This window comes from Pseudophryne corroboree, chromosome 6, assembly GCF_028390025.1.
Source record: "Pseudophryne corroboree isolate aPseCor3 chromosome 6, aPseCor3.hap2, whole genome shotgun sequence".
Lineage (NCBI taxonomy): Eukaryota > Metazoa > Chordata > Amphibia > Anura > Myobatrachidae > Pseudophryne > Pseudophryne corroboree.
In genome coordinates, this window is record NC_086449.1 from 71,653,618 (window position 1) to 71,667,167 (window position 13,550).

Sequence of the window (13,550 nt, forward strand, 5' to 3'; positions counted from 1 at the left end):
GCACAGTTCTATAACTGAGGTCTGGAGGAGGGGCATAGAGGGAGAAGCCAGCTCACGCCCATTAAAAGGTCTTAAAGTGCCCATGTCTCCTGCGTAGCCCGTCTATACCCCATGGTCCTTACGGAGTCCCCAGCATCCTCTACGGACTAGGAGAAAAAGATTTACGTTTAGGTTTAAAATCTTATTTTCTCAATTACAAACTTTTGGCCTATGGGTGCTGTGAAAAAAATTCTGATAGTCAAGGGCGCCATAATTCCAAAAAGTTTGTGAAGCACTGCTGTAACCCATATAAAAGCACTTGGCCTACAGCCTTAGGTTTTCATACTAGGGGTGGCCACTGAATTGCTCACCATCGAAAGTTCCACCGATACTTCTCATTGATGGCAGTGTACCATCAGCGGAAAACTATCAATGTTTTGAACCATTGATGGGCATCACTAGCTGGGGACAAGTTAATACGGGTAAAATGAGAGTGGGTCTGAGGAGGGCATAAGAAGGAGATAAGTATGAGATCCCGGCGTTCAAAATACCTACGCCGGGATTCGGCTGATTAAAAAGCTGACAGGGATGAGTAAGGGGTGTTCTCCCCTCTCCCCTAACCCTCCCTACCTGCAGAAGAAAGTTGGGTAGAACATATAGGGCGCTCCTTGTAATATGGACCTCCTGCTGCCTCTTTCTGACACCCCTGGATTAATCCCAAAAAAAACAAAATTGAACAAAGCTAGAAGGAGTGGATGGGTGCAGCAAGTTGGCGATGGAATGAAAAAAGGACCTTGGTGGCTGATGATTCAGCCAAATGTTATTGGACTAAATAAATTGGTATGATAAAAAGTGAAAAAAATAAATGAAGAATACTTATCCTAAATGATTGGTTTGCTGAATCTTCTGGTCGTCGAGATGAAGGGGTTTTTTCTCCAAGAAGAATGAAATCGCAATTGCGGGATGATATAAAAAAATAAAAAATAATGGGTTTCTGTCAAGGCCTCTTAAAAGTTTCAAATAGCACACTTCTGATAGTGAATTCAATAGGAAGATGGACTGCTTCCACTACAATGAGCATACCTCACTTACATAAAGTGGATGAGGCTCAAAACATGTAAAGGTATCTTTCAATAGCAGTAATGTTGAAGCTTTAGGCGTACCTAACTTACAATAAGGCCGGTAGGTATACACTCATAAAGGTATCTTTTAGCTGAACTGCGTACCGGTACTCACTGGTAAAGGTGTCTTCCGTCTGCGCATAAAGGTATCTTTATCCAATCAGCATTCATAATGGAACACCCATAATTAAAACAGGGGGGTTTATTGGATAAAACACATTAATACAGATTATAACAAATTATAAAAATGTAGCATTTGCTGCGAGGAGAGAGGCTGCCAGAGAGAGGGGAAAGCATGACTTCCAACACTGAGCTACGATTGGCCCGGTACAAAAAGAACTGAATGTGAGAGATTTTTCCTAAAGAATCGTACCTTCCTCCTCCAGAAACCAAGCCTAACCCTAACCTCCCCCTTAGTGCCTAACCCTAACCCCCCCCCCCCCCCCCCCCCGGAGGTGCCTAAACATAACCTCCTGTCCCCACTGCCTAAACCTAACCCTCCCCCCCCATAGCCTAACCCACTGAGGGGGGGGTGCTAACCATAATCCCCCCTCCCCGCAGCCTAACCTCCCAGGATGCAGCCTAACCCTAACCCCCCGGAAAGCAGCCTAAACCTAACCTCCCCCCCACACGGCTTTCCTCTCCAGCACTGCGGTGTCTCTTCGTTCGGCATCCCGGCTGTTGGGAAAAGTATTCTTTAGGCACTTAGAACAACCTGCAGCCCGCTTTATTATCAGGGTTAACTGCTTCCCGCCCCCAAGCAATACAAATCCAGAGTAATAAGATAAACTAAAAACATGGCGCTTCAATCTTGTCAGGGGTGGCCACTTTGCACTTTCTTTATACTCTAAACAACGAAACTTCCCTTTCTTTCATGACAATGACGGAATACCGCGTCGCCATCAGTCCTCTGCCATTCATGGTGGAGAAACATTGGACTAAAACCATCAACCCCTGTTGGCAAACCATCGATGCTAACTAAACAAAGACCAAAGCTAGTTAACCAACACTGGCCAATGGTCATTCTGTCACAGTACTCCTCAGTGATACTGGAGAGTGTGTTATCCCAAATAATAAGTGTATCTGATTATACTAAGAATGCAGAGTGCACTCCAATCATAACACACTGTAGTCGTCAATTTAGGCTTATCATACTATCCCTTTATACCGGGACACCAATGATGTACACAGGTTATGTGGCTACTGACTTCAAGCCTGCATTTCACCTGGTACTAATCAGCCACAGAACCTGTGGGATTGGGTATGATTTTCCGGTGTTCAGCATGCCGGCGGTCAGAATACCAACAGCGGCATCCTGATGATTAGAATCCCAACAGGGGAAGGTAAGTATACTCCCTAACCCTCCCCGTAGCCTAACCCTTCCCGATGAAGCCTAAACCCAACCCCCACTCTCATAGCCTAACCCCCCCCCCCCCCAGGGGTGCCTAAACCTAACCCCCCAGGGCGCAGTCTAACCCTAACCCTCCCACTGCAGCCTAAACCTAACCCCCCCCAGGCGGCTTACCTCCCCGGCATGGCGTTGTCTGCTCGTTTGGGGTCCTTGCTGTCGGGATTCAGGCTCCGGGCTGGAGACCCTATTTGGGATTCCGGTGCTGGCACTCTGAATAGTGTCAGGGTTACAGCGTCGGGATTCTGACTGCCAGAATACCAACCGGATCCCGAAACGGTGTAATCAATTGGCATCCCGGTTTAAAGGGATAGTATGGTAAGCCTGCGTATACTTATATATAATTTATTGAGGCAGATATTTTTATGATAATTTTTTATTGTCAGAAGATTCCTCTCCATCAATAATGCCTCCACAGCAACAAAGTGGCGGACGCTATTGCTAATGGTTTCGGAGTTCAGCATATTGGGCCAGACCGCACCCTCAGTTGGCCTGATGCCGAAGATATCTCTGATATTTCCCAGGTTAGTCTATTAGTAAATACCCTGATACTTACATCATGTGGAGCCTCCGGTGTCTGCATATTCATGAAATAAATGGATTGAAAAATAAGACTCATTCATAACCATTTTAATAATGAATCTATGCAGGTGGAGACTTGGACAGTCTTAATTGCTGAGAGTGAAGGTTTATAGCTGAATTTGTGGATGCATGTACATCATACTTGCCTACCTGACCCTCTCCATGAGGGAGAAAATGCTCTGTTCCTGGACTTTCCTGGTAATGTATGATTGCCATCACCTGTGGTGAAATACCTTTCTTATCAATAAACTAGGTCACCACAGGTGATGGCAATCATACATTACCAGGAAAGTCCAGGAACAGAGCATTTTCTCCCTCATGGAGAGGGTCAGGTAGGCAAGTATGATGTACATACAGCTCATTAGCTTCTGTAGAACTACAAGTTCCAGCATGTCCTGCCAGCCCCTGGGACTGATAATACCACAAGGTGAGCAGAGCCTAGGTTTCCCTATGGCTGCTACTGGCAGACAGACAGAGAAGCATCACCATTACATATTATGCACTTTATATTAATGTATAACTAGTGACTGTGCCCTGAGTGACACCTCCGCCACTCTCTCCCTCCCAGCATGCACTGCGAGGTCACAAGATGGCGGCGCCCATTGGAGCTCGCCGTTGCCTTGGTAACTTGCGGCCCCTGCTCCGCTGTGTGTTTAGGCCGCGGGGACCGGTCCTCACCCCCCTGCCTCGGTACTGCCATGGGGATGCCCAGATCCTTCCGTCCTCCTCCGCCGTGCTCTCCCGGCTGTCCCCCGGCCTCACCATCCAGCAGGACTTCATCTCTCCCGAGGAGGAGACGGCTCTGTGCGGGGAGCTGGAGCCCGTCCTGCGCAAGAAGCGCTACGAGAGCGGTCACTGGGACGAGGTGAGTGTCTGGCCATGGTTACCCCAGGGCACTGGCAAGGCTGCTGGCTTGTGGAGTACATCGGGGGCACTGACAGGGCTGGCTGGCATGTATAATATGGGGTACATCGGGGGCACTGATGGAGCTACTATGTGTAATATGGGCTGCACCTGGCAGCACTGACAGAGTTGGCATGTGTAATATGGGGTACATTGGGGGCACTGACAGTTTGCATGTATAATATGGGGTACACGGCGGGGGGGGGGGCAGTGACAGAGCTGGCATGTGTAATATTGGGCACGGGGGGCAGTGACAGCTGGCATGTGTAATATGGGGTATATCGGGGGCAGTGACAGCTGGCATGTGTAATATGGGGTACATCGGGGGCAGTGACAGCTGGCATGTGCAATATGGGGTACACCGGGGGCAGTGACAACTGGCATGTGTAATATGAGGTAAACTGAGGGCACTGATGGAGCTGGCAACTGGGGGCAGTGATGGAGCTGGCATGTGTAATATGGGGTACACCGGGAGCAGTGACGGAGCTGCTGTGTATAATATGGGGTACACCGGGGGCAGTGACAGCTGGCATGTGTAATATGAGGTAAACTGAGGGCACTGATGGAGCTGGCAACCGGGGGCAGTGATGGAGCTGGCATGTGTAATATGGGGTACACCGGGAGCAGTGACGGAGCTGCTGTGTATAATATGGGGTACACCGGGGGCAGTGACAGCTGGCATGTGTAATATTGGGTACACCGGGGGCAGTGACAGCTGGCATGTGTAATATGGGGCACATCGGGGGCAGTGACAGCTGGCATGTGTAATATGGGGTACATCGGGTGCAGTGATAACTGGCATGTGTAATATGGGGTACTTCGGGGTGGTGACAGCTGGCATGTATAATGTGTTAGGGGGAAGAGGGATTCAGACACCGTAGTATTTAAAGTGGGATACCCCCACTTTCTGATTCTTATTCCCCCAATTATATAGAGTGGGGTAACCTTTTTGTTAAGAGACTGCTTGATGTTTCTGTAGGTCCTGTGCCGCACGTACTAGGGGCCGATCTCGAGTCAGTACTCCTGTACACAGTGCTGGGGACACGATGGCTGCATATTATAAATGACTGGCAGTGTGTTTACAGCTCAGTCCACCATTAGAGGATGATCTGCCAGATGTAATGTGTACAACCCTACATTACTGATCACTCTGTTCTCTCTTCTGCAGGCCATCCACGGCTTCCGTGAGATAGAGCGCCTCCACTGGTCCCCGGGCTGCTCTGCGCTCCTGCAGAGGGTGAGGGACAAAGCTTTCACTCCAGAAGAGTCCCAGCTAGCCCTTGTCCATGTTCTGGACCTCCAGAAAGAAGGGTACATCAAGCCGCATGTGGACAGTGTAAAGGTAACAGTATGGTGGACGTCTGATCCTTCATGACTTGTAGGGTGCCCTGACCTACACTCAGTGCAGTCAGATGGAATATACAGTCTCACCAGGAGCCAGTGATATCACTGTGGGGGGCACTAGTTTCTAGTCAGCTGATGCACTGCAGTCTCATGGCTATTGGTGCTGCTTGAGCTGTGTGCGGGGGCTTGACCCCCGTTAAGCCCTGATTTCGGTGTCTGAGGTTCCAGCCATTGTTTGTGTTACTGGTAATTGACACAGATCTTTTGCTGTGAATATGTTGCCTGCACAAACAGCAGGATCACATGGGATCCATTATGTGTGTATCTGGGGATGACTTCACACACAGATTTACTGCGGATTGCATTTTGTGGGGGTCACCAATGTTTGGGGTGTAACTTAGTATTACATGAGGGTGGTTGGCAGTGACCGCATAGAGAAAAGCGCTAGGGACTGTGGACCTAATTCAGATGTGATTGCAGCAGCAAATTTGTTAGCTAATGTGCAAAACCATGTGCACTACTGGGGGGGGGGGGGGGTCAGATGTAACATGTGCAGAGAGAGTTAGATTTGGGTGGGTTATTTTGTTTCTGTGCAGAGTAAATACTGGCTGCTTTATTTTTGCACTGCAATTTAGATTTCGGTTTGAACACACCACACCCAAATCTAACTCTCTCTGCACATGTTACCTCTTCCCCTTCCTGCAGTGCACATGGTTTTGCCCATTAGCTAACAAATTTGCTGCTGCGATAAGATCTGAATTAGGCCCTGTATCAGAGAAGTCCTGTCCTCACAGAACTGTCTGCACTAAATCAAATAACAGTGATACTAAGGGGTTAATTCAATTAGGAGCAGTGCGGAATTGCAGTGCGCACAAATCACGTAAAGACTGTATCCTTTTCTTGCTCTGTATGGGTCTATGAACTGAAATGCACAATGTAGGGTGCCATTGCCGGCATACAAATACCATAACAGCAGCACAGCACATCACATCACCGTACATCGTTCCTTACTGCAATGAGCCCTAGAACTACAATTGTATGAATACTATTTGGTTCATACTCCTCCCCACATGGTCACACTCCTCCCCACAAGCAAAGCACCATGGGCCTAATTCAGACCTGATCGCTGGCAGGCGATTTTTGCACTGCTGTGATCAGATAGTCACTGCCTACAGGGGGAGGGGGGATACGCTGTGCAGGGGTGCGATCGCTTGTGCAGGAGCGCCGTGCAGTCCCTGCACAGCCCAGGACTTACTCTTCCAGTGCGTTGATCGGGGCCGGAGCTGACGTCAGGAATCCTCCCTCCAGACGCCTGGACACTCCTCTAAAACAGTCAGTTGCCACCCACAAATGGCCTCTTCCTGTCAGTCACCTTGCGATCACCCGTGCGATCGCATTTTTCGCACCATCCTGTCGCTAACCGGCGCTGCGGACTGTCGCGCTTGCGCATTGCGGTGCATACGCATGCGCAGTACAGACCTGATCGCCTGATGTGCGAAAACGCATAGCAGCGTTCAGGTCTGAATTAGGCTCCATGTACACTTCTGAGCCACACCTACCTATACATTACAGCCATGAGAAACGCGTTAGCCCTACACACGTCCTGTGCCCCTGCTGCCTCTTCTCAGTCTGTGCTCCACACCTGCCCTCTTCCACCCCTAGCATCTATCCTCTGCCAATTAGCTGCCCGCCCCGATTCCCCCAATTGCTGCCTCTGGCCACATCGCTCACCCCCACTTTGGCCCTTTCTTTAATCTGTTTTCTCTCCAGGAATGCTGGAAGCAATGTGCTCTCTAGCTGGCAGGGTTCTGTCGCTGACCATGATTTTGCATTGGGGAGACTGGCATACTGTAAACTAACACGGGATAAATACACTAAGGTTATAGACACTAGCTTGTAATAACTCTGACATTACATGTTCCACCGTCCCCCTCACTACTAATAAATAGTGCTAGCGCTGGGTACATACCAGATGTTGGGCAAAACCCTTAATAATACATCACTGGTGCCTGTTATCCTCCGTTAAGGTATAGTTTTGTCTAACCCTGAGATATTATTAAGAAATGTGATTCTGATTTGCCAGTCCTGTGCCAGTGCTGACCCCTCTCTCTCTGTCCGCTGCCAGTTCTGTGGTAGCACCATTGCAGGGCTCTGCCTGTTGTCCTGCAGCGTCATGCGATTAGTGTCCGTGGATAATGCAGATGAGCGAGCGGATCTCTTACTGCCCAGGCGTTGCCTTTATATAATCAGGTAAGCAATGACTAGCAGATAGGCCTTTGTATAGACTGTGCCCGGCCAGATAATCTTACAGCATCTATCTGTCCAGCACAAGCTACAGGACTGTGACAGTCCCTCCTGGTATATACCATTATAAGCAGGAAGTATTTCCAGTATGCTGGGTACACACTGGTAGATGTATCTGCAGAGCAATTGATCTGCAGATATATCTATGGGCGGATTGAGCAGTGTGTTTTGCATACACACTGCCCGATCCGTTGTGACTGACGTCAGGAAGTGGGCGGGCATTTACATGCGCCCGCCCAGTTCAGCCGTCAATCACCTCCGGCTGCTGCAGCACTGCAGCAGCGTGTGTACGGGCAGTCGGCTGACCGCCCGTGCACACCCAACGATGCACCAATATATCTGTAGATATATTGGTCATCGTGTGTGCTGCAGGCCCGACGTGATATGTCTGTGAACGACGGCGTTCACAGACATATCGTTGGTACAGACTGGCCGACTGGCCAGCGATATATCGGATGTTAAATAGAACGGCCGATATATCGGCCAGTGTGTACCCAGCATCAGGTCATAAGGAGCAGCGCATTGTGCTGAATCAATACAAGAGGCGGTTTGGCTGCGAGCACAAATGAATATTTAAATGTACAATCGATTAATACATTTATTTCATTCAGTCAGTTTATCAGTCTGTGGATGTGTCGGGCAAACCCACGCTGCTCCTGTAATCCAACCTGGATGAATGCAGCCTGTGAACATCTGAAATCTGAGCACTTTACATAATACATGGTGTCGGCCATTATTAAACCGTAGTCTTGTGATCGTGACAGGTCATTGGTATCCATTCCATAGAAATCACTATTAATACTGTATTTATAGACTGGGGCTGGTAGAACAGAACTACCGCCAATGTAAAGAAAGGCGCATGTACTTATAACTTCCAAAATAAGAGCAGACTCTACAGACTATGGGGCTGATTCAGACCTGATTGAGCGATCAGGTCTGAACTGCGCATGTGCCGGTGCCGATGGCTGTCGTAGCCCTGCGATCGCCTCTGCCTGATTGACAGGCAGAGGCAGGAGGGGGCGGGCCGGCGGCGTTTGTCCACCGTTTAGGGGGCGCAGTCCAGGCAACGCAGTAGCTCCCTGACAGAGCGCAGGAGCTGAGCTGGCCGGGAGCTACTCCTGAAGTACAAAATCATCGCCGCTGTGCGATGCTTTTGTACTTGTGCGATGGGGCGGGGACTGACATGCACGGCGGGCTAGCCCTGTGCTGGGTGTCCCCCCGCATGTCAGTGTGCTACGATCAGGTCTGAATTACCCCCTATAACCCTCTGATGCGGCTGATCACCATCACATGCCGGCTACACTCCATCTGTACAGACATGACGTTCCTAACAGCAGAGATTCCCTGATACAGTATTTCAGTGATGGCAATGATATCTATAGGCTACTGTGAAATCTAAATCCCTATAATTATTATGTGTTACCACGGCATCAATGTCTATGTAAAAGGCACAGACCAGCGGCTCCTATACAGGGTACAGAACTCCGAGATGACTTCTTTTGTCTGTCTGTTTGTCGGTAGGGACTGCAAGTTACCATTACATAAATTCTAGTTTAGGCCTGGCCAACCTGTGGCTCTCCAGCTGTTGTGAAACTACACATCCCAGCATGCTTTGCCAAAGGTTTAGTATTCCCTAATAGCAAAACTGTTGCAGGGCATGCTGGGATTGTAGTTTCACAACAGCTGGAGAGCCACAAGTTGGCCAGACCTGTTCTAGTGGTTGAAAAACATAATTAGAAGAAAATGTCAAAATGTGTTTCTCTTACGTCCTAGAGGATGCTGGGGACTCCGTAAGGACCATGGGGGTATAGACGGGCTCCGCAGGAGACATGGGCACTATAAAGAACTTTTACTATGGGTGTGCACTGGCTCCTCCCTCTATGCCCCTCCTACAGACCTCAGATAGATCCTGTGCCCAGAGGAGATTGGGTGCATTACAGGGGAGCTCTCCTGAGTTTCTCTGATTAAAGAATTTTGTTAGGTTTTTTATTTTCAGGGAGCACTGCTGGCAACAGGCTCCCTGCATCGTGGGACTGAGGGGAGAGAAGCAGACCTACTTAAATGATAGGCTCTGCTTCTTAGGCTACTGGACACCATTAGCTCCAGAGGGTGTCGGAACGCAGGTCTCACTCTGCCGTTCGTCCCGGAGCCGCGCCGCCGTCCTCCTCGCAGAGCCGGAAGATAGAAGCCGTGTGAGTATAAGAAGAAAAGAAGACTTCAAGGCGGCAGAAGACTTCAGCTCTTCACTGAGGTAAGCGCGCAGCAGTAACGCTACCGCTGCGCGCCATTGCTCCCGCACAACACACACACAGAACAGGCACAGATGGGTGCAGGGCGCAGGGGGGGCACCCTGGGCAGCAATAAACCTCTGGACTGGCATTTCTGGGAATATTAGGCTGCGGAGGCAGTAAATACATATACCCCGACATTTTTTTAATATTGAAGCGGGACCGAAGCCCGCCGCTGGTGGGGGCGGAGCTTGATCCCTCAGCACTAACAGCGCCATTTTCTCCACAGAAGCTGCAGAGACGCTGGCTCCCCGGACTCTCCCCTGCTGAACACAGTAACAGAGGGCTGAAACAGAGGGGGGGGCACAATTATTGGCGCAGTGAGTGTATAACATTGGGATATATCATAAAAACTCTATCTGGTTTTATTCCAGTGTCAGTTGACGCTGGGTGTGTGCTGGCATACTCTCTCTCTCTGTCTCTCCAAAGGGCCTTTGTTGGGGAATTGTCCCCTTATAGTCATATCCCGGTGTGTGTGGGGTGTCGGTACGTACATTTCGGCATGTTTGAAGCGGAAGGCTCGTCCAAGGAGGAGGTGGAGCAGATGAGTGGTGAGTCCCCGTCGGCGGTGCCGACTCATGAGTGGATGGACATGTGGCATATGTTGAATGCAAGTGTGGCATTATTACATAAGAGACTGGACAAAGCAGAGTCCAGGGACACAACAGGGGGTCAATCCACGGATTGGACCGAGTCACAGGGCCCTGCAGGGTCTCAGAAACGTCCCTTATCCCAAATAGTGGATACGGATACCGACACGGAGTCTGACTCCAGTGTCGACTACGATGAAGCAAGATTACACCCTAGGGTGGCGAAAAGTATTCAGTGTATGATTATTGCCATAAAAGATGTTTTGCATATCACTGATGAACCCTCTGTCCCCGACACGAGGGTACACATGTTTAAGGGAAAGAAGCCTGAGGTAACATTTCTCTAAAGTCCTAGTGGATGCTGGGAACTCCGAAAGGACCATGGGGAATAGCGGCTCCGCAGGAGACTGGGCACAACTAAAAGAAAGCTTTTAGACTACCTGGTGTGCACTGGCTCCTCCCACTATGACCCTCCTCCAAGCCTCAGTTAGATTTCTGTGCCCGGCCGAGCTGGATGCACACTAGGGGCTCTCCTGAGCTCCTAGAAAGAAAGTTTATTTTAGGTTTTTTATTTTACAGTGAGACCTGCTGGCAACAGGCTCACTGCATCGAGGGACTAAGGGGAGAAGAAGCGAACCTACCTGCTTGCAGCTAGCTTGGGCTTCTTAGGCTACTGGACACCATTAGCTCCAGAGGGATCGACCGCATGGAACTGGCCTTGGTGTTCGTTCCCGGAGCCGCGCCGCCGTCCCCCTTACAGAGCCAGAAGCAAGAAGAGGTCCGGAAAATCGGCGGCAGAAGACATCAGTCTTCACCAAGGTAGCGCACAGCACTGCAGCTGTGCGCCATTGCTCCTCATACACACTTCACACTCCGGTCACTGAGGGTGCAGGGCGCTGGGGGGGGGCGCCCTGAGCAGCAATAAAAACACCTTGGCTGGCAAATATATCACAATATATAGCCCCAGAGGCTATATATGTGATAAATACCCCTGCCAGAATCCATAAAAAAGCGGGAGAAAAGTCCGAAAAAGGGGCGGAGCTATCTCCCTCAGCACACTGGCGCCATTTTCTCTTCACAGTGCAGCTGGAAGACAGCTCCCCAGGCTCTCCCCTGTAGTTTGCAGGCTCAAAGGGTTAAAAAGAGAGGGGGGGCACTAAATTTAGGCGCAATATTGTATATACAAGCAGCTATTGGGAAAAATTCACTCAATATAGTGTTAATCCCTAAATTATATAGCGCTCTGGTGTGTGCTGGCATACTCTCTCTCTGTCTCCCAAAAGGGCTGTGTGGGGTCCTGTCCTCAGTCAGAGCATTCCCTGTGTGTGTGCGGTGTGTCGACACGTTTGATGAGGAGGCTTATGTGGTGGCAGAGCAGATGCCGATAAATGTGATGTCGCCCCCTGTGGGGCCGACACCAGAGTGGATGGATAGGTGGAAGGTATAAACCGACAGTGTCAACTCCTTACATAAAAGGCTGGATGACGTAACAGCTGTGGGACAGCCGGCTTCTCAGCCCGCGCCTGCCCAGGCGTCTCAAAGGCCATCAGGGGCTCAAAAACGCCCGCTCCCTCAGATGGCAGACACAGATGTCGACACGGAGTCTGACTCCAGTGTCGACGAGGTTGAGACATATACACAATCCACTAGGAACATCCGTTACATGATCCCGGCAATAAAAAATGTGTTACACATTTCTGACATTAACCCAAGTACCACTAAAAAAGGGTTTTATGTTTGGGGAGAAAAAGCAGGCAGTGTTTGGTTCCCCCATCAAATGAGTGAATGAAGTGTGAAAAAGCGTGGGTTCCCCCGATAAGAAACTGGTAATTTCTAAAAAGTTACTGATGGCGTACCCTTTCCCGCCAGAGGATAAGTTACGCTGGGAGATATCCCCTAGGGTGGATAAGGCGCTCACACGTTTGTCAAAAAAGGTGGCACTGCCGTCTTAGGAGACGGCCACTTTGAAGGTACCTGCTGATAAAAAGCAGGAGGATATCCTGAAGTCTGTATTTACACACTCAGGTACTAGACTGAGACCTGCAGATAGTGCTGCTGCAGCGTGGTCTGTGACCCTGTCAAACAGGGATACTATTTTGCGAACATAAGAGCATATTAAAGACGTTGTCTTATATATGAGGAATGCACAGAGGGATATTTTGCCGGCTGGCATCCAGAATTAATGCAATGTCCATTCTGTCAGGAGGGTATTAGAGACCCGACACTGGACAGGTGATGCTGACTTTAAAAGGCACATAGAGCCTTATAAGGGTGAGGAATTGTTTGGGGATGGTCTCTGGGACCTCGTATCCACAGCAACAGCTGGGAAGAATTTTTTTTACCTCAGGTTTCCTCACAGCCTAAGAAAGCACTGTATTATCAGGTACAGTCCTTTCGGCTTCAGAAAAGCAAGCGGGTCAAAGGCGCTTCCTTTCTGCACAGAGACGAGGGAAGAGGGAAAAAGCTGCACCAGTCAGCCAGTTCCCAGAATCAAAATTCTTCCCCCGCTTCCTCTGAGTCCACCGCATGACGCGGGGGCTCCACAGGCGTAGCCAGGTACGGTGGGGGGCCGCCTCAAAAATTTCAGCGATCAGTGGGCTCGCTCACAGGTGGATCCCTGGATCCTTCAAGTAGTATCTCAGGGGTACAAGCTGGAATTCGAGGCGTCTCCCCCCCGCCGTTTCCTCAAATCTGCCTTGCCGACAACTCCCTCAGGCAGGGAGGCTGTGCTGGAGGCAATTCACAAGTTGTATTCCCAGCAGGTGATAGTCAAGGTGCCCCTACTTCAACAAGGACGGGGTTACTATTCCACACTGTTTGTGGTACCGAAACCGGACGGTTCGGTGAGACCCATTTTAAATTTGAAATCCTTGAACACATACATAAAAAAAAAAAATTCAAGTTCAAGATGGAATCGCTCAGGGCGGTTATTGCAAGCCTGGAGGAGGGGGATTACATGGTATCCCTGGACATCAAGGATGCTTACCTACATGTCCCCATTTACCATCCTCACCAGGAGTACCTCAGATTT

At 49.8% G+C, this 13,550-nt stretch overlaps 1 protein-coding gene across 3 annotated transcripts in view; it reads left to right on the top strand.

Moving 5' to 3' along the window:
• The first annotated feature begins 3,551 nt into the window (after positions 1–3,551).
• The window catches only part of ALKBH7 (alkB homolog 7), a 35,973-nt gene continuing 25,974 nt past the window's right edge, over positions 3,552–13,550 (top strand). For 2 of the 3 annotated variants that reach the window (XR_010180473.1, XM_063931137.1), the window contains exons 1-3: positions 3,552–3,955; positions 5,162–5,335; positions 7,463–7,587. Coding sequence is in view for 2 of the 3 variants with exons in the window: in XM_063931137.1 (XP_063787207.1) it covers positions 3,680–3,955; positions 5,162–5,335; positions 7,463–7,587 (575 nt within the window). In the remaining variant the exon portion in view is untranslated. The remainder of the gene's footprint in view (positions 3,956–5,161; positions 5,336–7,462; positions 7,588–13,550) is intronic. The other variant, XM_063931136.1, reaches the window with a different exon arrangement.